Source organism: Cynocephalus volans, chromosome 10, assembly GCF_027409185.1.
Source record: "Cynocephalus volans isolate mCynVol1 chromosome 10, mCynVol1.pri, whole genome shotgun sequence".
Taxonomy (NCBI): domain Eukaryota; kingdom Metazoa; phylum Chordata; class Mammalia; order Dermoptera; family Cynocephalidae; genus Cynocephalus; species Cynocephalus volans.
Genome location: NC_084469.1, coordinates 129,031,094 through 129,055,430, shown reverse-complemented (window position 1 = coordinate 129,055,430; position 24,337 = coordinate 129,031,094). Strand labels below are relative to the sequence as shown.

At 45.0% G+C, this 24,337-nt stretch overlaps 1 protein-coding gene across 1 annotated transcript in view; it reads left to right on the top strand.

The window, feature by feature from the left end:
* Window positions 1-24,337, top strand: part of ZFHX3 (zinc finger homeobox 3) — a 263,420-nt gene that overhangs the window by 163,809 nt on the left and 75,274 nt on the right. Inside the window, exon 5 of the mRNA XM_063109662.1 lies at window positions 6,869-7,100. Within this exon, the coding sequence (XP_062965732.1) occupies window positions 6,869-7,100 (232 nt within the window). The remainder of the gene's footprint in view (window positions 1-6,868; window positions 7,101-24,337) is intronic.

Here is a 24,337-nt window from a genome sequence, read left to right as displayed (position 1 = left end):
TTTTTCTTCTACAGTTTACTGTACTTCCCAGGGTCACTAATATTGAGACTTTTGAATCAGGCAGTGACGTTCTTGTAGGGGCAAAGATCCAGGAATGGGAAATCTCAACTCTGGCCTTGGAGCTCAGATACTGAAAGCAAACAATCATGGCTTATTCCAGAGCATAAGGAGCCTGGCCTAGAAACCAGAAAATAGGTCAGAGCAACCCAAATGGATTGATCTAAGGGAACATTTGTACTTCCTTTCACTTTTTTCTTATAAATCGTGGTTGGAGCTAATATGGTGTCTGCAGGGCTCCCACAGTGAAATGGGACTAAATTAGCATGTGCCAAAGATGAGGGCATGAGTGGATGAAAAGCCAACATTAAATAGAAAAAGCTTATATATTTAGGTTGACCTTCCAAGAGTCTTCCTAAAAATGTGACATTAAATTTGGAACTGTAACACAATCTCACTGATTAAAAAATTAACCACTCCCACCCCTGGTTGCATGACACCTGAAACAGTTTTTTTAGGCATGCAAGGTGAATACCTGGGTCTGGGGAATCTTGTGTTCCAGAATGCCACCTGCGGTCAGTGCAGCATGGTGTGATGGCTGCGGACTTGGACTCAAGTTCCAGGTTCTAGTCTTGTCTCCTCCATGCCCTGTGAGAACTTGGGGGCATCACGTAACTTTCCCGAACTTTGGGTTCCTTCAAGGACAGGCGCCAGACACTCCCCACCTCATAGGGCTGTAATAAGAAAATGTAAAAGTTTAGGTAAGTGCTGCACACGCATGCGATAGTGAATGAGCAACTACTTCTGCCTTCCCTTTTTCATCTTGTGATGGTGGGACTTAGCAGACTAACTTGGGATCCTCATCTTCTTCCCGTTCCTTCTCTCTAGATTTGTTAGTGAGATGTGTATAGTCCTTTCCCTGAAGATGAGATGCCAAGCCCTTGGCCTGCTGTGGTTAGCAGTCTTTCCCTGCCTGTGGGGGGGTGGGGGGTTGGATAGCAGCGATGTGACCGCTGCTTCTTCTATCATGTGACCTCCAGTTTTATGGACTGGGGAGGGTTACAAACGGACCCTCCCCCTGCCTTTGCCTAGGTGCCCATCAGGTGACAGGTGTCTCAGGGGCCTTCTGGGACATCCCTCTGTGGGGTTTCTTTGCTTGGCAGGAGGTGCATGGCTTCTCATGGGGACACCTGGGAGCGGCCTTGCCTCATCAAAGGGTTTTGTCATTTTTGTTTGCTCTGGAACAGGGCTGCGTGGTATGCACCTCCAGGTGTGCTGAGCATGCAGGTGTGGGTGCACTTATAGCAACAGGTGTTATTCCCCGAGGAAGCTTCATCTGTGAATCGTGAGTGAGCGTGGGTATGTGTGTATCAGGATGTACTTTATCCATTTCTACTTTAAAAGGGAGGCTTTGACAAAACCTGATCAATATTTTGCATTCCATGTATGAAGAACCAGATGTTAGAAGTTTCCTATTGTTGGGGAGGAGGAAGGAGCCGGGGCCCCTCCAGATTTACAGAAATCAATGTTCTCTGACAGAAGTTGGTTAGTTTTCCTGGGAAACAAGTAACAGGAACACATTTTTTTGATTTTCACGATGAGTTATTTTCTAACAAGAGCCCTCTTTTCGTCTTTCAGTATTTGGCCAGAGTGAACGAGCATGACATATTAATGGGCAGAATCCCACAAAGTAATGCAGCCTGGCCTCTCTCCTTTCCTTTCTTTTTTAATTATTAATTTGCTTTTTGCACTTGGCTTTACGTGCCAGGCTTGTCATCAGAGGTGCCTCTTATTGCAGTGAGGGCTTTTGCTCTTTGAGTTCCTCTCCCCAAACCAGACCTGAAAGAGAAGTCACAGAGACAGATGTGGGACATCGGATGTTTCCATGTCAGGAGCATCAGAGTGTTATCTTCCAGCTACACTGAGATGGGATGAGCATTTAAAACTATAAATAGCTGTAGCGAGATCAGAAAGAGGCTCAAGAAGAGGTCTCTGACCAACGTGAGTGAGTCCACCCCAGCCTCATCTCCACCAGTAGGCGCCGACCACCTAACGGTGTCAAAGTCTGAACTGCTGGCACTGAGGACTGTCTGCTGCATGGCGGTAATTTGGAGGAGCTGGGGATTGTTGGGCTCTTTTTCTGCTCCCATTGATGAGTCCAACTAGATACTTATTTCCTTCTTATAGGACATTGTACTTCTCTGATCTTTTAGAAAATTAATCCTGTGGCCAAGTGTAGAAGTTTCTTTTCGTGAAAACTGTTGTACCTTTGCAGTTTATACAAGCCAGTCTTTTGTAGACATTTTTTATATCAGCTGAAGAGACTGGGGGACAATCAAGGAAAACCGTGGTCAGATTCAAGGTCATAGGGAGAGGCTGGGTGGGCCTCAGCCGCCACCCTTCCTTCCTTAGCTGGTTGATTTTCCTTTCTTGATTTACTGGTTGGCCATGCTTCCTCAGTAGTAGTTTGTGGAAGATGCTCATTTTTCTTGAGCAAGCTAGAAGGTTTCCATGCTTTTCAGTGCTCATCAGGTGGAATATTCTGACAATGGTACTCAAGCCAAAAGGATGTCCTCCTCATTTCCCCTTGGGATGTCCTCTCAGTCATCACTGACACTGCCTGAATCACCTGCAGGTTAAGCCCCTAGGGTTGGGCATATGTGCTGTGTGTGTGTGTGCGCGCGTGCGCGTGCATGTGTGTGTGTGCGCGCATGCGTGTGTGTGTGCGTGCGTGTGCGCGTGCACAAGCAGTACCTCATGTGTCGTGGAGACTTGGAATCAAACCGAAATAAAACCTCCACCAGGTGGGCTCAACAGCCAGTTTCCTTTGGGTTCTGGGTAGCACTACAATACCCTAACCACAGTTAAAGTTGTTTTGTTTTCTGTTTTGAACTACACTTCTGACCTGACAGAGGAGAGCAGTTAGGAAGCGTGAACACAAAGTAAAGAGAAAAAAGTAACACAAAACCCAGGTCCCCCTATCTCTGACGGGAGAGTTCTGTGATAGAGACAGAGAGGGTGGGAATTTAGGATTTGCGTAGGAGAAAAATTTCCTGCCTGGCGAGGACAGCAAGAACTCTGAAAGGATGCCTCTCCTTTATTGAGTATACCACTGGGATTTGTGCCTTGGTGGATTCTTCGTATATAACAGTAAATTTAATTAAATACATTGTGATCCCAATTGAGGGTATTCTAATTAGCTGGGTCAGGAACAAATTATTCTCCCTCCCTCTCCAAATGAAAACATCTCCTCTCTTCTGTTGGGAAAGCATGCCCTTGGCTGACTGACTGCCCCATGGAGTCTCATCGGCCTCGTCAGGCACCACCCCACCCCACCCCGCCCCACCCCCACCCCCGGCTGCATCTCATTAGGTAGGTTCCAAGGGTGGGATTCTGGGGATGAGGCCAGAGCCACTTGGGAGGGAGAGGGAGTCTGGCCAGCAGGGTCAGGGCTTGACCTGCTCAAAGCCTGGGAAATGACCAGATGGTGTGGAAAAGGTCATAGAGGTCAGGACCCTGTGGCTATCTCTGTGTCCCTGTTGATTCCAGGTTGGGCAGCCTGAGAAGTAACAAGAAAGCTAGAAAATTTGGTGAGAACAGGATTTCTCACACACAGGTAGACATCAGTAGACCCAGGCTGTTAGCAGAAGTTTGGGTTGGGATATAACCTCTATAAGCAGGTGTTTCCTAGCAAAGAAGATAGTTTGTTCTGGATTTTTTTTTTTTTTTTCATGTGTTGGAGAATGAACTTGGAGTGCACAGCAAGCTTGGATGTTTAAATTAAGCTTTTGTGCAAGTCTCCAAGAGAGGACTCTAAATGTCCCCTGTACTAGGGTCAACTGAAGAGGCCATGGCTCTGTTTTCCTCGTTTCCCTTTATACTTTTCTCTATGATTTGTAGTGCGTGCCCATTTCCTTTCCAAAATAGCTCTGGAATGGTAGACGAAAGAATCGGTGGTAGTACAGTAGATTGCAGTTTACCAACATGAGCTTGAGTATAAAGTAGTTTGGGGGTATCTTTGTCATATCAGGTTTTTGTTTGTTTAAGTGAGAGTTCCCAGTATGATATTTTTTTCAATTCAGGATTCATATACCCTTATCACCCAAAAGCCCAGGGATTTGAGGACAAAAGACATTTTATGTCTCAATTCATGTCCAACTCTTTTTGGCCATGTCATCTCTGTCTTTGGGCTTGGAGATTGGAAACCCCAGGCATTTGGAATGGAATCCTGACATCAGTATTAAAATTTTGTGTTTAAAATGCAGTGTCTTATTGCAAGGAAATCCTGTTTCTTGGGGAGGTAATGGGGTTTGGAAGTAAGGCTTAGTGATTTTTGCTCAGATTTCATAGTTGATGATACCACCGAAATCCCTTGATGGAACTTATTGCTTTGGGTTCCATGGTTATTTTCTCTTATCTTTTATTTACTCAGTTGTAGTTGAAGCTTTAATAAATGTAATTCTTTTGGTCTTAGTGACCCAGGACAGCAGTTCCTGGCTCCTGCACAGGTTTCCTGCTCTTCAATTCCAAGCCAAACTCTCACTCCCAGGAATATCCTGGTCCAGTTTTTGGCTTTTGAGGGGCCTTGTGGAGAAGTTGGGGAGAGTGAACGTGGCCAAACTCCTCCTTTGCCTTCAGCTGTACCCCTCAGTGCCCCCTTCTCCCCAGGGTGTAGCCCACAGAAAGCATCACCTTGGTGCATCCTGTCCTCCGGAAGTCCTCTGCATGGAGCCCTGTCACGAAGGAGGCAAACTGAAGATAAACTATTAAAAAACAATCTGCTCAGATTTATTTCAAGAAAAGTAGTTCTTTATTATCAGTTGTCGTAATTTCTTTAGTAGTTAACATTGAGCTTGCTGTTTCTTACTACTATTTCTGGTTGTGAAATTGTTCCATGACAGCTGTTACTTGTGGGGATTTTATTTTGTTCTGAGGCTCTGCACTCAGTGTGTTCAGTTACCCATCGTGGGGACAGAGGGGACTTCTCTCTGGGTGCCTGTGAAGCCCTTTGCATTCTTACCTGAAGACTAGCAAGGTTTCCTGTGCAATCATTCACCAGTTTACATGAGGGCCTCAATCCTCCTCCAGTGAGTTTTCCATGACATTTAGTTGGTGCATTCATCTCTCTTCTTCCAGCAAGGTGCAGACATGCTTCTGGCTTTTTCACGCTTATTTAGTGAATGTAGGACCTACACACATGAGCATGTGAACCTCAGGGCAGTGTCCTCAAACAGGAAGCTTTCATAGGGTTACTCTGGTGTTTTCAGTATTGTGTGGAGTGCAGAAGTTAGAAGTGCTCTAACTTCTCAGTGTCTTGCATTATTAGCTGGAAAAGGAAGATATTCAGGCAGGATCAGAAACCATCATCAAGGCATAGACATCGAGTGGAATGAGTGTGGGTTAGCAAGGAGACTGGTAACAGAGCAGCTCCAAAGTATTTGTTGTACACTTGGTGTAGCTCCTTGGGCCAGGCTTGAGTGGGGTTTGGGGACAGATGACGAGGAGAAAGAAAGAAGTACAAGTAACCACATGAGCACATAAAACATATTAGCTGAATTTCCTCCTCCAGTAGGGTGCTGGCTACATGGTGTGGGGAGATGAGACCCAGGTTCTAGTTCTCTTTGTCACTTGAGCTTTTTGGGATTGTTTCCCCTGCTTCACGTGCAGTGCACCCAATAGAAAAATTGCCTCTTCCTCTCAAATGGGTCATTTGAAATGAAGGAAATGACCTTCCTACACCAGGAGCATGCTGATTTCCTGTTAGTAAGTAGAAAGGGTCCATAGCTTTCATCATATTTCATGAATTTAGTTCTTGGGGATTCTGTAAGTCTCCTAGACACAGACGTCTGGGGTCCACTGACTGTTCCCGTGACTCCTCGTGTTCTTGCGCCCCAGCTTTAATCCTGTGTGTGCCTGCTTCCTGCTGGCTCTTGGGCTTCCATGCTCTGGCATCAGTACTGTGTCTACCTAAACACAACAGAGAATGTAATTTTGACGATCTGCTACACCAAATAACCAAATGATATTGGCCAGTGATAAGCCAAGTGACCTTGAAATATTGACAGGGAGCTAACTAGTCAGGAAAAATTTACTTTTCTGTCATTTTTTTAATCCATCAGAAAATATAATTTTGGGTTCTCCCAATAGACTATAGTTTTAAATACAAAAACTTGAGTCATCTTTCTTGTGAAAGAGCCAGATAGCAGCTTTGGGTCTGTACTGCTGACCTAGGGTGCTGTTCAGGTAGGGTGACCATAGGCTGTCACCTAAAGCAGGGACAAGCTAGCTTTTTCTGTCAAGGGCCAGACAGTAATATTTTAGGCTTTGTGGACCATACCATTTCTGTCACAATCCTGTTCAACTCTGGTGTTTCAAAAGCAGCCATAGATGGTACATAAAGTAATGGATGTGGCTGTATTCCAATAAAACTTTATTTATAAAAACTGGCAGTGGGCCGGATTTGGCTTGCAGGTCATAGTTTGCCTACCCCTAGTCTAAGTAAAGCAGGACACTTTGAAAAGTGGAAAAGGGACCCTTTTAATGTTTGTGCCAGGAAAACCAGTGTTACACTAGGAGCGCCCATTTGATCAGCAGTATTCCCAGCATTCTGAGAAGTCACGCGAAAGGGGACATTGGGGGAGACAGGAATGCAAGTCAGCTAGCTGCTGTCTTCAAAGAGCTGCTAGGGAGGGGTACAGGAAAACAAAGACAGCTCCTCTAAGGAATCCCGTAATCAACAACTGTCCCATTTGGCTGTGGAGACATGTCCCCAGTGGCATGCCTCTGGCAGCTACCAGGACAGGTTGGGCTCATGCAATGGTGGGATTCCAGCAGCTCACCCAAGGCATGTCCCTCTCCTTTGTCCCCGCAGCACCTGCAGCAGCACGAGAGCGGCTTGGAGGGCGAGAGCTGCTACTACCACTGTGTCCTGTGCAACTACTCCACTAAGGCCAAGCTCAACCTCATCCAGCACGTGCGGTCCATGAAGCACCAGCGCAGCGAGAGCCTGCGCAAGCTGCAGCGGCTGCAGAAGGGCCTTCCAGAGGAGGATGAGGACCTGGGGCAGATCTTCACCATCCGCAGGTGCCCCTCCACCGACCCAGGTGAGTCATCCTGTGGGCCTGGATGTCAACCTCCAGAAGCCTCTGAGGGCTTCTGTTGGAGGAAAACATTACTGGTGCAGCTGCTCCTCCTGTCCATTGCTGACCTTGCAGGTGACTGCTGTGTTCTGGAAAGAATGTGCCTGGATTGTTGCTTTTTATTTTTTTGTTTTTTTAAAGAAATCTGGCAGCACTTTTCTTCAGGCGTATGCTCAGCCTTAGGGAAGTCATAGGTCTGCCCGCAGAGCAGGCCAGCAGAAGTCTGTCCCCATCCCCAGATTTCCTCCAGTGTGTACTCTAGACCCAATGTATGGGTTCATATTGACATAGAAATGCTGAATTGTGTGTCTTGCTCAGTATTCAGAATAGACAGTGTGTGGCCTCAAGGTCTGGTCTGTAAAAGTGAACTTTAGAGAGGGTTGAAACAAGTCCTTGTTCTGACACTTATGACTGTATCTGAGAGGGACTCGGTTGGTCCGTGGGCCAGTCCTGCTCACTACCTCAGAGTCGAGACCTCCCAGTGGGAATGTGCCCATTTTTCAACTCCCATTCTGTCTCTCCTCTGCAGTCACCTTCTCTCATCCTCCCTTCCTCCTCTTTGTGACTCTTCCTTCCATCGGGACCTCATTCGGCAGAGGCACCTCCTCTCTTCTGTTTTCTCAATCGTCTAGTCCTTTCCTCTTAACGTGGAGCACAAGACAGCCACTTGCCTCTTTAAAAACGGTGAAACGAAGGCTCTCCCTTAGTCCTAGGTCCCCACACTGTCTCTACAGCAGACTCTTCGGAATTGCTGGAAGAACATCTGTATTGCTCCTCCCTGGTCCACGCCTTAGCCTGCCAACGCCTGTTTCCTCCTGTCACAAGCCACCCTGGCAAAGGGCACCACTGGCTTGCACTTTACCCGACCCAGCGGCTACCTGCTGGTCCTTCTTATTCGTGTCTCTGCGTAGCATTTGGAATTGTCACCTGGCCCCTTCTTGAAGCTCCCTCCTCTTGGCATCCAGTGTGGGTTCCTCCCCCGTGCTCCTGCTTCTCTTGAATGCCCGTCTCTGCTCATGGCCCCCAACCTGGTCACTGAGCATCAGGCCCCAGTCCTTGCTCCCGGCCTCCAGAGGCTTTCATCTCCTGGTGATGTCACATGCTTTTGGCCAGCTTCATGGACACTGAGCTCATGACTCTGGTCACCAGACTTCTCTTTCTTTCTGAGTGCGCCTTGCCTCGTGACCTGGCCACACTGGAGCCTCGAGGCTGCCCTCCACCCCCAGCAGCTTCTCATTCACTGCGCTGTCATAGCCACGTGGGGTCTCATCTTAATGCTGTCAAGTTGCACAATCTTACCATCGTTAAAGGCAGAAAGTTACGTAACCCTTACGAAAAAATGTCATGACCCTCCCCCATCCCATTCCCCAGGGGAATGGCTTTCAACTTTTAGATGCTTCTTTTGTTATTTCCTGATTTCTCATCATGCTCCTACTACTGTTTCTTGATTGTTTTTAAGTTTTAGACATTATCACTTGGACTTCGACTCTGGACGATGAGGATATCACTAGTGTGCTGTTCTGCAAACCCACCCACTCGTACCACTTGGACAGCTCACACCCATACCCCAGCCACAAATTCGCACAGACCCCCCCCCGTACCCCCACACTCTCTGCCCACGGATACAGGCACTGCACCCCCACGCTCCCTCTTCCCCTCCCTCCATCTTCCATTATGATGAAATAATAATTTGGGGTTATATTAATATTCAGTGTTTTCATCACTGTAACTCTATAAATATTAATCACTGCTGAGCCATGTAGAGTTTTCTAATTTCATTTACCTTCTTGTACAACTTTTTATTTTCCCTCATTTTCTCGGTACCTATGATTAATTCATGGCTAACCTTACTCCGGCAGGAGACATTGCTGAATCTCGGACACTCTGCTATGTCAGTTTTCCTGTCGGCCTCATTCTTCCTGGAGGCGCCCCCGCCTAAGTCCCTCCAAAGCCCTCTGCCCACCTGCTCCTGTCCTCGCTGCCTTCTCCACATAAATGAGACTGTGATTCCCAAAGGACAGGTTATACCACAGTTTAGCAGTTTTCTCCCCACTCGAGTGGTTGAGGTTTCATATCACTGTGGAAAGGCAAGTTCCCCTTACAGTGAGTATAAATTGTGTCTTCAGGACAGTGCTGTTGGGCACCAGGATAATTTCTGTCACCTCCAGGTCACTGCAGGATTGTCCCTTCCCATGTGTCTTTGAAATGCCTCTTCAGGTTCAAGTTTAAATGCCTCAGCTGTGAGGCCTCACCTTGGTCTCTGATCCTGTCCCTCTGCGTGTGAGTGCTCTCAGGACCGAGGGATGGGGACCGACACCCACAGGCTCACTTCTGCGGCCAGAGACTGAGACCGTTGCGTGCCATCCACCTGGCTGTGGGGGGGACCCTGTTCCCTACCAGGGTATTTTGGCCTCTGTTTGATCCTGCTGCGCTCCATTATTCTGCTGTTGAGTCACTTCACAGGATTCTCCTTCCTTCTACCAATATACGTAGATATGTAGACCTGCTTCTTTCAGGGTCTGTGCTATTTTTTTTTTTTTCTCTTTTTCTGCCAGCTCCACATACGTCATTGTTTTAATCTTCCGTTAAAAGCTGGTCCCTTTCACCCCTCAATTCTTTCTTTAACTCTGCTCAGAATTCCCTTTTTATTAATGAGGTGCCCCAAACTAAATAGTGTACAGCTGTCATTTCACCCAGGGTCTATGGACTGGAACAAACAGTTCCCTGTTTTATAATGTAATACTTCTATTTATGCAGCCGCTCTGGAATTGCTTTCCTACACCGTTGCCTTCTCGGTTTCTCTCATTTAATGCCTATTAGCGGTTTTCTTCTCCCCCCGAAGTGTATGAGCAGCCTCACTGGAGATGGTGACTTCCTTTCCGTATTTCAGGATCCTCTGGTGTTGTCTTTGGCCTGGAGTCCTGTTTTTGGTCTCTGCCCTCCTGCCTGCCCCCCCCCCCACCCCCAGATGTTCCAGTTACATTTACACTCTTCGCTGATGACAAAGGGACAGATCATTAGGTAATATTCATGTTGACGTGAACAGGAACTTGGTCTGTTTTAGAAATCCCTTTAAGAAAACTCATCTCAAAGAATATCCTCCCTCTCCCTGGGGACTGGCTCTTAGAAAGGTGAAAGAGTATCTTCAAGAAAAGCGACATTGTGCACCTGATAGAACTGAGATATTTAAAATGATCAACTTTAAATTTTGTAAACACAGACTTTATAAAATATTCCCAGCACCTTCCTCTTTGCCAGAAGGATTGGGACATTGTTCTTCAGCTGGAAATATCATGTGTGTGGAATAAGGAGGCACTAGGGGTCTTGGAGCACGTGAGCTGCCCCATCTACTCTGACTCAGCCGCGAGTCAACAGCAGTGCTGTGCAGAGTTTGCTATTCCAGCGCTGTCGCCACCCAGCTAAATGACGGCCTTCTTTCTTCTCTCCTTTTCTCCTGTTGTCCACATGTCACAAAGTTCTGCACGAAAGCCAGCATAAATAGCCACCTTTCCTTTCTGAGCTCCGGCCCTCATCCCCGAGTCTCACATCACCTTGTCCAGGTATCCAGACTTCCCTTGCTAAGGCTGGCAGAGTGAACTCGAGAGTCACTTCTTCCCTGTGGATGACAAAAATATCACCTCTTCCCACTTTACCTGTTATACTTAGGTCACATGTTTGCCAGTCAAGTCCACCATGTAGCTTGCCACCCCACAGGAACCTATAAGTCTGGAGGAAAGAGTCAAGGTAGAAGAAATTGGGAAGATCTCCTCTGTCCTTCAGAACTTTCTGGTAGTGGCCGGGATTTACACCTGTCAGCATCGGCTACATAACCCCTTGAGAGACCTCTTGGCCAGACACATAACGTCAAGGTCCTGCTCTGCCCTAGAGGGGTAAGCCTGGGCTGCCAGCAGTGTGCTAAAAAGTTGGGCCACTGTCCCCCATGTGGTCCTGCTGTGGTAGAGTTTTGCCCTTAGGTCAGTGGACGGGCCCCATACTGTGTTGTATTGTCTTTAGCCTAGTGTGATGGTCTTTGTGGTTGTACTCTCCACCCTCACACGGGAGAGAGAGAGAGAGAGACAGAGACAAAGACACACACACACACACACATACACACACTAGCATGCATGCAGGCATGGAGGGCCTGTTTTAAAAAATAGCTTGGAAATACACATCTCAGAGAAAAGAAAGTATAATCTTACCAGGTGAGTTTCTCCCCCTACCATCCCTCAGCAATTTTTAATTTTGACCTAGACCTTTGATGACTGGCTTAAGTGTTTTTTTCTGCAGGACCAAGAAGTAGTCTGTTGACTTTGTTGGGATTTGGTCTTTTCATTTCTTCCCCACCTACGTGCAGGAAGAGGTAGCCCATCACCATGAGCCAGTTCACCAGCTTCTCTCTCTCAGTGGCTGGCATCAGCTGTTCACTTACCCTTCATTGACCAAAAGCTCTCAAAAGATGGAAAGCTCTCCTAGGAGGGTCGTGTGTGGGATCAGCTTCCCTGTTTGCTTATTAAAAAGGCATTTCTGGCTCCTGGGTGAAACTGTAGTTAATTTCACTCTATATCGGTGCCCTGGGCTTGGGAGTACAAGAGGCCCTTTGTGCTTCTGCTGTTGGCCTTTCCTCCTCCTCCTCCTGTTTTCTCTCTTACTCCTCTTGGCTCTTAACTCCTTTTTCTTTCCCGTAGATATAGATCTCCAAACTTTGCACACAGGTAATTAAACTGAATAATTCTTTACTGAGGGCCTACTATGTACAATGGCTTTATGAGTCAGGGAGGCACAGCTGATGTCTCCTCAGCCCCTGCCGTGGGCACACTGGTTAAAACACCAGCTCAGGCATTCAGGGTAACCAGATAATGATTCAGTTTATGGAGGCCATGCTCATTCAGTTTAAGAAACTATTTTGCTTGGAGCACAAGATGGTATCCCCCTTTGCTGACACATCTCTGGCGCCCAAGGTAGTGAATTCCTGGGGTCAGGGAGGTGGACACTGCTTGCCAAGTAATGATGTGGTTTTGGTGACAGCCTTTCCTGAAACACTCACTGGCTTTGCTTGATGGATCATTTTTTAAAACCAGCATTCAGGGAGTTCCGCTTAACTCATACAGCTTAAGAGAACAAGAAAATATACCATTTTTAGCTTTCTCATTTGGTCTTGTTTTTATTTTTCAAAATTTGGGCATAAGGCTGCCCTCTCAATATGAAGTACATAATTTTTTACAAATAGCTTGATTATATGCAATTTGAGTGTGATTTTTCTTATAGTGCTAAAATATGTTGTGGCCAGTTCTGTGATTCTGACGTGTTATTTTTGTAAAACCAGCACAACTGTGCTCTTTCTCTTTTCATTTTTGCTGCGTATCTCGTTGACAGGGCTTGGGGAAGGTGTGTTTCCCCAAAAAGCATTTCTAACTAGAGAATTCAAGTGTAGGAGTACATTAGAACATATTGGGGTGACTGAAATTTTTTTTTTTTTTGGTCTGTGTAGACCATTAAACTGTTTTCAAAATTTTTGGAAAGGTGACATTGTAATTGTACATATATATGGGGTACAATTTGATGTTTCAATACATATACGAGGGTACTTCAAAAAATCCATGGAAAGATTCGTATTATCTTTTAATTCTATTTTTCCACGGACCTTTTGAAGTATCCTCATATGATGTACAGTGATCCAATCAGAGTAGTTAATGTATCTATCTCCTCATGCATTTATCATTTTCTTGTGGTGAGAACATTCAAAAGACTTTCTTCTAGCTATTTTATAATATTCAATACTTTCCTGTTAACCATAGGGGGTGGGGGGGTGACTGAAGTTTTAAACATTTATGGAGGAATGGAGAAAATTTTTTATCTGTTTAAAGTACATTCCTTGATGAAGGACTATTTGGACAAAGGTTGTAAATATCAGTGTGCTTTTTAGAAAGATGCTTTATGATGCAAGGATAAAGAGAGATCATTATGTGTCAATGTGAAAAGAGAATATGATGTCGTTAAATGAAAAATGGAGTTTACAGAATAGCATATAACTTGATTCCTTTTTTTTCCTTTTAAGTATTTTTCTTACAGCTTTTAAAATAAGCATTCAAACAAAGAGTTTGTAACTGGTATATCTGCTGTTTTATGGGTGGGATCTATTTATACAGAATCTAATAGAGTGTTAGGCCCATGGCATGAGCTCAAATATTGGTAGTGCTTATTGATAGAGATTCTAGCAAAATTGCTAATAGTGTACCAAGAAGTAAACCTTGGTTGTCTTTTGTTCGTGGAGATAGTTTTCTCTTTGCAGTATAAAGCGTACATAGTTTGGTTACTGTCTGAATCTCTTGCATTTTGCATTTATATAGAGAACAGGAGCAGTTCTCAGGCTGTATACTGTCTTGTTTTTCTGTTGGAACAGAGTTCTTGATTTGCCTTAATTAGTCCTCTAACAATCTACAAAGGTCAGTGCCAATTGCCTGTTCATTTACATTTGTAATTGTGATGGCTTCTGATTACATATTCCTTGTTTTAGTTCTTCCTGCGAGTACACGCTATCGTGTCCTCGTCCTCTCTCCTCCCACACCGCGCACACGCATATACACACGCACCAGCGTGGTGTGAAGGCTGAAGCTGACTCCTTGTACAGGAAACCTTTGCAGTGACTGCCCAGCCTCGCTAGAACTGCAGTGTGTGTTGTGGAAAGCCATCTTGGAGAGGCTTTTGCTTCTAAGTTAGGGATATAATGAAGCCAGAGTCAGGGAAATTACGTCAATACCATGCAAGAAGTCTGAGAGCCATTATCTAGGAGCCTTCTTGAACTGGGTAATTAAAGGCAATTAAACTTTTCTGCTTGCTCTCTGCAAACTATGCTAATGATCTGATCTGTTGGAAGGTGGACATACGCAGAGTGCTGTTTCACTGCTGTGAGCCGATACTGGCCTGGGAGGGTCGCTCTGGAAAGGATGTGACATCACCAGGATGGTCACTTGGGCAGTGGATCCAGAGTCTGCAGCCTCCCTGCTAACCTCCTGTTTCCTTTCTGTCTGCTCCGGGAGAGAAAAGCACCTGCACCTGATGTCGCACCTCTGTAGAAGTTAGCCAAGGCCTGGCTGCAGTAGCCTCAGTAGCGGTGGTTCTTACTCATTCATCTTTTCCTATTCTAGATCTGCCATTCACCAGTTGCTCTATTGTTATGGGACGATCAAAGCTACCAGGGTTTTTTTGTGGTGTTTCATTATACAACACTGGAGCATCATCAGGTATACGTTGCCCTGCCAGTTAGCATTGCTCTTGGTTGGGGGGTCCAGATATCTTTCATGCCATCATCTTGAGTAGTGTGTACCCTCGTGTCCACCAACAAGCACTACCCACTCTGAGAAGTGCAACACAATGGCCACTCCCTACTAGGGAGGGAGATAGATGTGGTGGGGAGTGTGTGTGTGTGTGTATGCAGGGGTGAGCATTGGGGGTCCCTTCTTTAAGGTTGTGAGCATGCCAGAGACTCCAGTTGGCTAAGCAGAGCCCAAAGACTCAGGAATCCCCAAGTGAGCCACAGAATGTCATACCATGTATTATTTTAGTGAAACCTTTATCCCAAAATATCTTAAGTCACCTTGCAAAGTGGTATCCAAAGAACTTGAAACTTGACCCTAAAGTGAACATGGATAGCTAGCCCGTGAGTAGGTGTGTTTGCTGGGTTGGGAGTTCGGGGTTCTGTACGTGGGTTTCACTGGAGCTGAGGGACCTTGCAATGCTGCCACCCGCAGCAGGAAGTGGTGTCATCCTCTGAAGTCCTGTCATGTGTACCGACCCCTCCCATACTGACCCCCTCTCCCAGCCTCTGCACTTCACACCTTCATTTCCTGAATGTATTTTTCAAGAGAAGTAATGATTTGCACTTGAGTTGCCTTTAGGAGTGTCTGAAGAGTCCATTTCTGGGGCTTCCTACATCCTGTATGAAACTTGTTCCCAACCTTCGTGGGGGCCAGAAAAGAACTATCACAGGCATATCTCTATTCCTATCTCTCTCCTCCTCTCCCCCCGTCTCTCTCTCTCTCTCGTAGCTTCTCCAGATTCTCTGTTAAAATTAAATACAATTTTATGTTCAGTTTCTCCATCATACTAGCCAAATTTCAAATGCTTAATAGTGACATGTGGCTCATAGCTACATTGGTGGACAGTACAGATTTATAGGACAGTTCAGAATGTTTGAATGGCACTGGGCTCCTCACTGGGATCCCTCAGATTTCCAGTAGTTCGGGCTGAGTGTGGGCTGCATTCTCCGTCATATTTCTTACCTCGTGTTCATAAAGAAGTATGGTCCCCACCAGCCACCTGCATTCTGCCAGCCTGGGTGGGTATATCCTTTCTTGCTTTTCCATTTCTCTTTCTGCTTTCTTTCTTCAGTTTTTCTCAGTGTGGGAGAAATAAGTCTTCAAATAGGCATTTAATTTTGGTTTTGCCACTTATGTCTTATTCCATTAGCAGTTTTGAGGGACGTTGAAAGGACTTTGTAAAGATGTGTTTTTCGGAGTGGATGTTAAAGGGCTTTTTATAGTTTTATACCTCAAGATTATCTTGAGACCTTTTCTGTATGTGTTAATAAAAGGAACTATTTATTGCTTTTAAAAGGTCCTTGACTTCTGCTTTAATTAGTAAATCAAAAATCAGACAGTGTGTGACTTTCTTGGAACAGACCTGCCTGTTGTTTCAACTTTTTCAAAATTTTATCTAAAATTGTCATTTTATTGTAAAGTTAGAGAAGAACTTGTGCATTTTTCTCTCGCTCTTTTCACTGGTTTTAAATTCTGTGCTTAGGACAGAGTTTTCATTACAGACTACATTAGTTTGTTAGGGCTTCTGTAACAAAATACTACAGACAGTGGTGCTTAAACAATGAGAATTTATTTTCTCAGGGCCCTGAAGGCTGGAAGCTCGAGATCTAGATGTCACAGGCTTGGTATCTCCTGAGGCCTCTCTGGCTTGCAGATGACAACCTTTTCTCTGTGTGTGCACATCCCTGGTGCCTCTCTGTATGTCCTAATCTCTTCTTTTTATAAGGACACCGTTCAGATGGGTTTAGGGCCCGCCCTGAAGGGGGACTCCAAACGAAGACAGAAGTGCTTAAAGAAACGTGTTAGAACAGGAGAGAGGTGAGAGCCCTGCCCCTGCTAAGCCCTTTTACCGTGATCCTTCCCCGCCCGCCCTGACAGCTCTCCCTCAAACCTCCCTACCACTAAACCCCCAGGGGAGAGCCAGCCAGCCACACGTAGGAATATCTTGTGCCTGTGAGATTTGACAGTCTTGGCAGCAATTAAAGTTGCCCTTGCTGAGGGTGCTCCAGCAGGTTGCCCTGTGTTAGGCTCACATGTGAGGGATTTATGGAAATAGTGACTCTTCTCTGCAGCCCACTGGTGCTTTTAAAGATTAAGCTAAACTCCCTGGATTTGTACCTGGTGTTTGGTAGCCCTGGCTTTTTTGCTCTGGTTGGGGTCAGTGCCCCCCAGAGCCTTGCCATGTTCTGTGTCCTGCTATGATATAGTATAAATTGATTGGACTTCCAGTCAAAGGATTTCAGTTGTTGCAAGTACCTGAAGGACTTATTATTCCTTGGTGTTACTTTTCTTTGTTTCATCTACTCCAGGCTGGGCATTTATAGAGGTCCCACTGTGTAAGTTTGTATCCCAAATAACTTTTATTTGGGATCTACCCCCCACTAGTGTCCTTGGGGCAGGTACGCCCTTGTTTCCAGCACTGATCTCTCCCAGATTTGAGCCTGGGGTGCCCACATCAGGCCTGGCCTTCTCCAAGGACAGCTGTCACTGCACGAGTGTGAAGCAAGGGTACACCTCACTTACCCCTTCACACAGTCGTAAGTGTCTTGAAGCTCTAGGTGCCTGCTGTTCCAGACCGCTTGTCTCAATGCCCTGTGTGACTAGTGGCTGCCGTGTGGGACACTGCAGGTAGAGGCCACTTCCTTCACTGCAGAAAGTTCTCATGGACACTGCTGTTGCAGAGTGGCAAGCTGGGCTCAGAGCCAAGCTGGGCTCGAGCAGTGCTCTTGCTGCTGTGCATTGTCTCCTCGCTGTGGGCTGACAGACCCCTTCAAGGCACAAGTTGCACTTTGCCCCAAACATGGGATCCTTCGTATCTAGAAAACAATACGACCCATTGTGGCACTCTCTCAGGATAGAAATGAAGAAATCCTAAGGCAGAGGCAAGAGGAGGGGCAGCAGTTATATGTGGCTTCACGTACATCAGATCCCTGGTCTCTCTGACAACTGGAAATGGTTTGCATGGTTTTCCTATCATCTGGAGCCCTTTTGTGATTTTCTCTTGTGAGTCCATCCCAGAAGCATTGAGAATCCCCACAGAGTGAAGAGGGCATCTCTAATCTGCTCAGCTCAGCAGGGGCTTTACTTGAGTGGATTCCAGCCTGTCGCCAGCACTGGGACCTTGTGAGGCGCTTGTGTGATGAGGACGTGACCTGGCCATCCGCCGTGCAGACTTGATCCACTGCAGGCATTCTCACAGTAATGACTGGGACTTTGTAGTAGATGTTGGCTGAACTTTGAGTTGGTGGGTCTGAGTTATTAAGAAAACAATGACAAAGGCTGAATAGGCAGTAAAAATAGGAAGAAAATCAAAATCAGGGGCCAAAATTTCTTTAAAAGGAAGGGAGAGAGAAGGTACAAGGAGGACGGAGAATTGCTGAAGAGTTTGGACAGTAAAGATAAGGCATTAGAAGGAGAAGAGGACAGTAGATGACTTTCCTTGACTCTTTTATAAAAGAACCATGGCTGGGGAAGATATGACTGATTTGGGTCCAGAAATGGGGTTATTTTATCCTGCAAACATTGGCCATGTCCTTAGTATGGCCAGACACCGCACTAGGCTCTGGGGAATCTGCCAGCAGGAAGAAAGAACAGTCTAGACCTCTCCCTCTTAGTGGCAGGGAGGCAGACACCAAATAAACATAGAATGTCAGGTGCACTAAAAATAGTACCAGTGGGGTGAGGACAGATGGAGCTAATTTCTGTAAGGGGCTGGGCAAAGGTCTGTCTTGGGAAGGTGACATTGGAACTGAGCAGAAAGTGATGAGGGCAAGTGGCCCTGGTGGAGAGCCCAGCAAGCGCAGGTGCCCTCGGCTGCTGGATGGGCAGGAGGGTGGGCAGAGGGCTGAAGGGGAGGGTGTGCTAGCAGATGTGGTCTGCACGGCCCATCCCATGGACCCTGGTAGGGCGTGGAGGGATTTGGGGTTTGCTGCCATCAAGATGGGAAGGCATTGGGAAGGTCTGAGCAGGGGAGGGTGTCACTGTGGCTTTCTCTGCTCAGGTTACTGTGGAAACTTGACTTGCATGTATATCCAGTGCAGTTCAGGTGTGAGTTGTCCCCTTCATCCCCTGCTCCATCAGCCCCAGGAAAAGGAGCCTCTCCAGGCAGGGAAGAGAGGTGGTGCTGTAGTGCTGTTCTCCAGTAACCTTGAGTGTGGAGACAACTGCAAGTAGAAGGTGACTTGAGTTGACCCTCAACTGAGGAATCCGCACACGTGTTTAACTGGGATCAGCAAAGCTCTTCGGTGCTCTCTGCTTAGCCCAGGGGTCAGCAATTTTTTTCAAAAAACAAAATCCTTTCCTGGTGACTCACTGCCCAAGTGTGAAGCACAGGAAAGACTTTTGTCCTTTTGACTTGAGGATGAGTTGTTTCTCCTACAACGTAAACAGCAGACATGAAGAATGAGAAACAAGCTCTGACAGGGCACGTGCTGCAGTGGCTGGAGCAACCCTCGACCCTCTGATGGGTGGTCACATTCCACATAACAGCTGGGTATATAAGATCGTGGTGTCTGTTTCTAGGACAACAATTTCATTTTACTATTTGATACTGTAATCCAAAAAGAAACACAGTGCCTTAGCACCTTTGTTCTCATGGCGTCCCCAGTGCTGCGTGTCCAGAGGTCATGATCCTATTCTGGAGGGCTGATGACCCACTTCTGACTTCCATGTCTAGCTGGCCTTTGACAGACAGGCCTGATCTAATTTTGCAGCCATTTTACTCTCTGCAGACATGTGCCCAGACCCCGTGCGGATCTGAAGACTTCCTTAGAACACATAAGACCAGGGAGATTTGTGCCGTACTGTACTGTTTTCTCTGGGCTTTTCTTTAATCAGGAATGTAGACTAGTTTTTTGTTTTTTGAGTGTTTTTTTTGGTAGATGGTTTGCAGGAGCAGGGCTTCCAGCCACTTCTGTGAGGCCATATTAGAGAGCTAAGTGGGAAATAGTGACTGGGAAATGGCTATTTTGGAGCCAGTCCTCCCCCGTCAGGGTCCTTGTTCCCTTGGGATTTTTAGGCTCCCATTGAAAGACCCCAGAGGAAGGATGTTGGCACATATCATGGATATTTGGAAAGAATGTTTCAACCACACCTGGCTGCCGTGTGTGAGCGCAAATTTAATTTATTTTAAAAATCTGGCCACAGGCAGCTTTTTCTGTTTGTTTCTTTAGGTGGGGGGGGGATTGAAAAGCAGCAGTAAGCTGTGGCTTGCATTTGTTTTCTTCCAGATTTGACCAGCCAGCAGAAGAGAGATTATCTCTAAAGGATATGAAAGGTTTAATCATTTTAATTTTGTTTTTATTAAAGTTTATCATAACTTTTTTTTTCCAACATGCCCTGGTAGAACAGAAGGAGAGAAGAGGAGGTAATATAAATATACAGAAACCCCTAAGCATTTGGTTAATAAAACTTTCCAATGGGCGGTGCCTTGTGGGGAGGAAGTGGTCGGATGGCTGGGATGGCAGGCTGACCAGCGCAGGCTGTGACAACATTGAATCCTGGCCGCCATCTCAGGGGCTTCCTGTCCACCTCCAGCAGACACTTGTGAGAGCTCCTAGCTTTCCTTAAACTGAAAGAGAGGAAGCTCTGACTGTTGCTGTTGTCACAAGGAAAACTGGATCCCCAAGCCATTTGTAGCTAAAAAAATGCCTAACTTTACAGAGAACAATAAAATTTACTTCTAATGTTCCTTCCACCCCTGTCATCACAATGCGATATTCGAACCTAGATATTTTGAAGACTTGCTTTGGGCCAAACCTTCTGAAGATGCATGTGGGCACAATTTTTAAGAAATGGCAAGGTTGGGATAAAAAGCAGTCTTTAGTTATGGGATAGAAAAAAGTGTCCTAAAATTACGGTAAAATTGAATAATTAGGATCCTAGATGATAGGGCTTTTGGCTCATTTTCCCTTTAGGACCGAAAAATAAGCTTATTTCAGAGTTAATTCAATTGTCAAAAATCACCAGGGTGTGGACGGAAGTCATCAGCAGAGGTTCAGCACAGTCTCGCCCTTCTTGGTGGCTAGAAAACTCTGCAAAGGCACGGCTTCAGAATTCCAGCCTTGCCACCAGGCAGGATGTCGCAGCACCTGAGAATGATGAAGTTGTCTTCACCATTCTGTTCTTACAAAGGCGAGGAATTTTTACTTGCACATTTTAGACATTGTTTAAAGCGTAGGATTAAAGCATTGTCATCTCGTTAAACCTGACTTAAACTGGTAGTTGATTTAACCCTAATATATACCACTCTTTAAGTTTTTGGCTGCATTAGGACTGTATAAGTACTTTGTATGGTGTTTTTATGGGTGGAATGGTTTGTTCATCAAAGGAGAAGCAGCTTTTCTAATGGTAGCTGTGACTCCGGTTTCTCGAATCAAGTAAAAAGCTGCATTGAGGTTTAAGCCGAGCAGCTGTGTGAGCAAATGAACTGCCCCCTGGTTTTTTGGACAGTCACATGCTCCATCAAGGTTCCTTTGGGGGCTGGAGACCCCCTGGGCACCTGGGTTGTGCCTTCTAGCACTGAGGGCTTCCATGAGGATCTGTGTTGGACCTCAGGCCTCTCTGCACAGCTGAGCTCAGAACCTAACCAGGTCTTCTGACTGAGAAAGGGACCCAGAGCCCAGTGGCTGCCCCAAGTTTGCAGGCATCTGCCGCGCCCAGCTGGCTATGTTCCAGGTGGAGAGTGTGCCAAGCAGCCCCAGCGGCCTGTAATTTTAGAATTCTTTTATGGGAGTTACCTGAGCCAGCGAGAGGCCCGTTTTCTTGGTTACTCTGAGCTCGAGTTGTGTGGAAGTGAGCATATACAGGCTTCCTCATGAGAGCCATTGTCATCGGGCTAGGCAGCCCTCCCCAAGAGGAAGAGAGACCTGACAGCTGTTGGGTCCAGACTTCTGTCTTGGCTTGGACTGGATGGCCACAGAAGTCCTGGTGTGTGGTGATAGGACTTGGTCCTGTATTTCTGAACCTGTATAGAATGTTCCTCATATAAGCACACTTGGGAGAAGCACAGTCAGGGGAAGGCGTGAAGGTTCCACTGGGTCAGCAGGCAGCCAGTTTCCTAATCCAAGTATCTTTCCAGGGAGGCCATTCTTAGCAAGCGCTCGCGGCTTCCTCGTGGTCTCAAAGCGGCTGCACATCTGAGCTCCAGGCAGGAAGACGCGGGAAGGCGAGAGTGCATGCGCCGCCTGAGTTTGCCTTTTTACAGAGGTTTCTCCAAAGCCCCACCCACTTACATCTCATTGGCTGGAAGTCGGTCATGTGACTACCCTTGTTCACACAGATAGTTTTTAACTGGGGTTATTGGTGCCCGGAATAAAATGAGCATTCTGTTAGCAAGGAAGAACAGTTTTTAGGAAGGCAATTAGAAGTCTCAGCCACACGTCTCTTAAAAGATAAGGAGGGGATTAAGTAAACTGTTAGGATTATGTGGTGGGAATCTGGGTAGCCATTAAGAATAATATTCTTGATTAATATTTAAGGATATGGAAGAAAGCTCCATAGACGAGATACATGACACAAAACTGTATATAATTGTCATAGTTTCCTTTAAAAAATATATAAATATACTGAGATGTTATCACTGATTGTGGACGATTTCTCTTTCATCTTTTTTTCCCCAAGATTTTCAACGATAGGCACTTATTGCTTTTATGATCAGAAAAAAATTGGCAAACTTTAAGTGTAAGGAGTAGAGAACCTGGTAATTACTACTTCGTATATGAAATATACTTGATGGAAGAAATAAAATGAGTAATAAAGGGGAAAATCTATAAACATGTAGCGATAATGGAATGAGGAGGAGGAGCTATAGTGCTACAGATTCACCAAGAACAAATCCCATCATACTAATAAGATAAAACGAAATAACGTCCGTGGATTCTCATTGAAAAGGGAAGTTGTACAAATGCAAATTTATTTCCTGGGAGCTCTAAATATACATCAGAAACATTCACCATTTTCTCCAAGCATCTTTTCGAGGTTATTCAGTGGCAGAGTCCCCCCCACCCCCACCCCCCGCTTTTGCATTGGAAACACTGGGCCATGTTGAGCTTTGCAGCTGTTTATTAAACATCTGTTAGTTGTAAAACACTAGTTGCTGTGAGGGAATATAAAAGAATAAAATAAATGACTCCTCCCTGTGATCTTTTTTGGGAATGTGAGACACACACACACTCTCTCTCTCTCAACAGGGTTCAAGATAATCCTTGGTAAGTACCAGGTAGATAATGGAGCAGGACAGTAAGTATCCTGGGCCTTCCCAAGTGTGAGGAATCTTGGGTTGAATGATGAGGGAGCTTCTAGAGGAGGTTATCTTGTACCTGGAAGGATGAAAGGGTAAAGACAGAGAGAGGAAGAGGAGCAACCAGAGATGTTGAGGGAATTTAGGAGTTTGATCCAGGGCCAGTGAGCAGGCTGTTCTAGCTAGAGAGAGGGTGTTGGGCAAAATTATTGCAAAAATTGCAGCCCCCTTTTCTTCTGTCTTTTGAGTCTAGTTTCCTCCATTTTCCCTTCTACTTTTTGAAAGACAAATAGAATTGCAAGTGTGAATGTTGTACATTTATTAGAAACAAATACATAAAAACTCCTGTTTTTCCCATAATCTCCTCAACAAATTCAAACCCTAAGGAGAAATTTTCATATATTGAACCCTGACTAAAAAGACTAAGAAACAGGAATAATGTACTGATTTCTGGGCTATTCATGTTGAAGAGAACTGCAAGTGCTGATAAGAGCACTGTTTTTATTTACCATTTTCATTAATAACATGGAAACAGTATAGTAAACGAAATTTGCATGCAGTCTAAAATATTTATGTGTACTGTGTGTGATTGCAAATACAGAAGAATAGAAAAATTATATAATTGGACTAGAGATATTAAGAATCTTATTTTCAGTTTGTACTTTTAAAATTTTTAAAATTTTGATATTTCTGACTTACAGAAAGGTAATGTATGCAATAAAAAGAATTCTTATATACCTTTACCTAGATTCCCCAAATGTTAGCATTTTACCACATTTGCTTTATCAGGCTTTCTCTCTGTCTTGCACACTTCCCTCTACATACATATGTAGAATATATATATATATAGAGAGAGAGAGAGAGAAACAGATGTGCACATTGTTTTTTTCTGAACCATTTCCAAGTAAATTTCAGACATGGTGCCCCTTGATCTCTAAATATGTTAGTGTGTGTGTATTTCCTAAAAACAAAGATATTATGACCATAGAACAATAATTAAAATCAGAAAATTAACATCAATATAAAACTGGTAGATAATCTACAGATCCTATTCAGATTTTCATGGTAACCTCCTTTGTACAGAAAGAATATCCCAGATCACAAGTTGTGTTCAGCTGTCTTGTGTCTTTAATGTCCTCTTCCTTTAATCTGGAATAGTTCCTCAGTCTTTCCCTTATCTTTTACAACCTTGACGTTTTTGAAGAGTACAGGTCAGTTATTTTGTAGAGTATCATCTAATTTGGGTTTGTCTGTTGTTTCTTTATGATTAGAATTAAGCTGTGCATTTTGGTAGAAATTCTAAAGAAGTGATGTTGTGTTTTTCCTAGTGCATGGTATTAGGAGGTATGTGATATTAATTTATCTCTTTATTGGTGGTATCAACCTCTGTCACTTAGTTATGGTGGTTCCTTCTAGAGTTACTGATTGTAAAGGCACTACTTTTCCCTTTGTAATTAATGAGGATCTAGTGAAGAGATATGAGTACTTTGAGACTATTTAATAAGGAATTTCATTTTTAAATGGAATTATTTTGGAAAAGTAGTAACTAATAAAAATCAAGAAGGAGAAATATTTGGCAAATGAAAGAACTGGTCATTAAGGTTTATTTTTAGCTCATACACTACTTACCAGTTTTCTAGATGATG